Source organism: Nansenia antarctica, assembly GCF_963989245.1.
Source record: "Nansenia antarctica genome assembly, chromosome: 1".
Lineage (NCBI taxonomy): Eukaryota > Metazoa > Chordata > Actinopteri > Argentiniformes > Microstomatidae > Nansenia > Nansenia antarctica.
This window is the reverse complement of record NC_137674.1, coordinates 96,905,025-96,907,331: the sequence shown is the minus strand read 5'-3', so window position 1 is coordinate 96,907,331 and position 2,307 is coordinate 96,905,025. Positions and strand designations below refer to the sequence as shown.

Genomic DNA, 2,307 nt, shown 5'->3' with positions numbered 1-2,307 from the left:
TCCCACTGGGGGTCTTTCCTCAGAACCCTCCCTGGTTCTGGTTCTTTCTCTCTTCCCCCTTCCTCCTCCTCCTCCTCCTCCTCCTCCTCCCGTCGGCGAGCTGGGCCGGGCCGGGCCACGTCCACGTCCACGGCCGTGTCCAGGGACTCCGCAGACGAGGCCAGGCTGGCGCTCGTCCTCTCTGGATCCCCGTCGCCACACAGGGTCCGGTCGCTCTCCGGCCCGCCGGGAGGGGAGTCGTCGGAGGGTACGGGGGTGACCTCTGACCCTGTGGAGGACTGCTGCTCTTCTCCTTCTCCTTCTCCCCCCATGGCGCTGTCAGAGTAGCGGGTGGAGGGTCCGCAAGACGTGCTCCTCCTGTCCACCCGCCGGGGGACCTTACAGACGGCCTCGTAGTCGGAATCGGCCACGCGGAGAGCCGCGCACCCCCGGCACCGCCTGGAGCGATGCCCGGGGAAGGCCTCTGTTCCTGGGCACTGGTGGTGGTGGTGATGGGGGTTGTGCTGGGGCTGGGGCTGGGGCTCCAGGGCAGGAGGGGTCGGCTGCTCCTCCTGGTCTGCCCAGGACTCGTAGACAGAGTAGGCCAGGTCATCCTGGATCAGATCGATATATCTGGCCTCCTGCAGACCTGAGAGGTCCACCACTGGGACGGGGACAGTGTCCTCTGACCCCCCCTCTGTCCCTGCCACCCCAGTCCCAGGGACAAGGTTGTCCTCGGTGTTGTGCTTGCGGTACAGACCTCCGATGCACTGGCGCAGGCGGTCCTTCTCCAGCAGCAGCTTGTGCAGACGCTCTAAGGAGAGAGCCTCCACGCGGGCGATGACCGTGTCGAAGCGGTACATGCGGTCCAGCATGAAGGCGCATTTGGAGCAGGCGAACTCTCCTCGGCCGTCGCGGGACAGCTCGCGCCCCAGGGCGTGGGACAGGAGCACCTGCAGGTTGAGTTTGGAGGCCGGGTGGAAGATCCATCGCCGTTGGTTACCGCAGAGCTCACGAGCGCAGATCCGGCACACATCCTTCATTTTCACATCCAGCATCACAGTATTGCTATGGGTCAGTTGTAGCTATGGTATATAGGTCTATTTGAAATAAAGTGTTGGGTACCTGTACCCTACAGTATAAGATTAAAAATAAATACTACATAAATAAATATAAATGTCCAAAGTAGTAAAGGTTATTCCATTGAATTAGTTGAATTAGCTGCCATGAACATGCAGACTCTTCTGATGTTGATGTTGCACAAAGTCATCAGTGCATTAATGCTAAACATAGAACACGGAAACAGGCCATCTTCGCATTTCGGCGCAGTGATTTGTTTAAAAGTATCATTCTGGGAATATAAAGGAAAATAGATTCGCTTCGATTTCTCTTGCGATGCGCGCAGAAAAGAATACTGTCGGCTTCGTTACAGTGTCACTGCGCTGCAGCGGACCACAGATTCTCGATGGAACAATGTTGCCTAACCAAACTATTACAGCCAGGGAAATCAATCAATCATGCTGGTCTTATTTCCAAATGAAAGATATCACGCGATTAGTCGATCACGCGATCTCATTCGTTTCTGGAAAAAAAAGCTCAGAAATGACATATTCGGTGTCCCATCGCCGCTAAATCCGACAAGAACAGGGAATCCATCCGACGAAAACGATGTCAGTGGCAATAGACGTCCCAGTATAAAAAGGCGTGTGTACCGCTATCTTCCTGATTCGTGGTAGCGGTTCGTCACGGAGAGGGGAGAGGTTGTCACGGAGAGATGTCCAAGGGGTGCATACATTCCAAACACGGGCGATAATGGCAACGCTGACACAGGCGCAGCCAGTCACACCGGAATGTACCATTCCACTGAAACGGGAGGCTCTAGAGTCCTCCTCTCCCCTATGCATGCATGCCTGACTGTCTGGCAGTCGCACTCGCCATCCGATCCATTATACAACAACCCAACATCATTAAAGACTATAACTCTATTTCCCTTCCATACACTTATCTTTTATCCCTGTCAGTTTCTTTCTTCTATCAAATGTCATATTCGTGTGAATGAAAATGACAGCATAATGGTAGGGATCTAATATTATTTCCCTAACAATAAAGAGAATTAACCTCAACTATCTGATTAGGTACATGTTTTATGACAAAAGCTTTATACCATTCTATCCTTTTTTATTATGATTAATACCAATGTCATAGAAATTAACAGGCTACAGCAAAGGGACTCAATTTGGGGCACTAGGTTTGAGCTCGAAATTGTTATATTAGGCTGACATTTCCTGCTAACTTCTTTGAAACGTTTCTCTCCGTTGTGTTGTGTAG

General features: G+C 52.3%; 1 protein-coding gene across 1 annotated transcript in view; it reads right to left on the bottom strand.

The window, feature by feature from the left end:
- pde4dip (phosphodiesterase 4D interacting protein) overlaps window positions 1-1,037 on the bottom strand; it is a gene marked incomplete at its 5' end in the record, with an annotated part of 30,069 nt that extends 29,032 nt beyond the window's left edge. The window contains one exon of the mRNA XM_080533875.1: window positions 1-1,037. This exon is cut by the window's left edge and continues 328 nt beyond it. Coding sequence (XP_080390001.1) covers window positions 1-1,037 — 1,037 coding nt within the window.
- Between the last annotated feature and the right edge of the window lie 1,270 nt (window positions 1,038-2,307).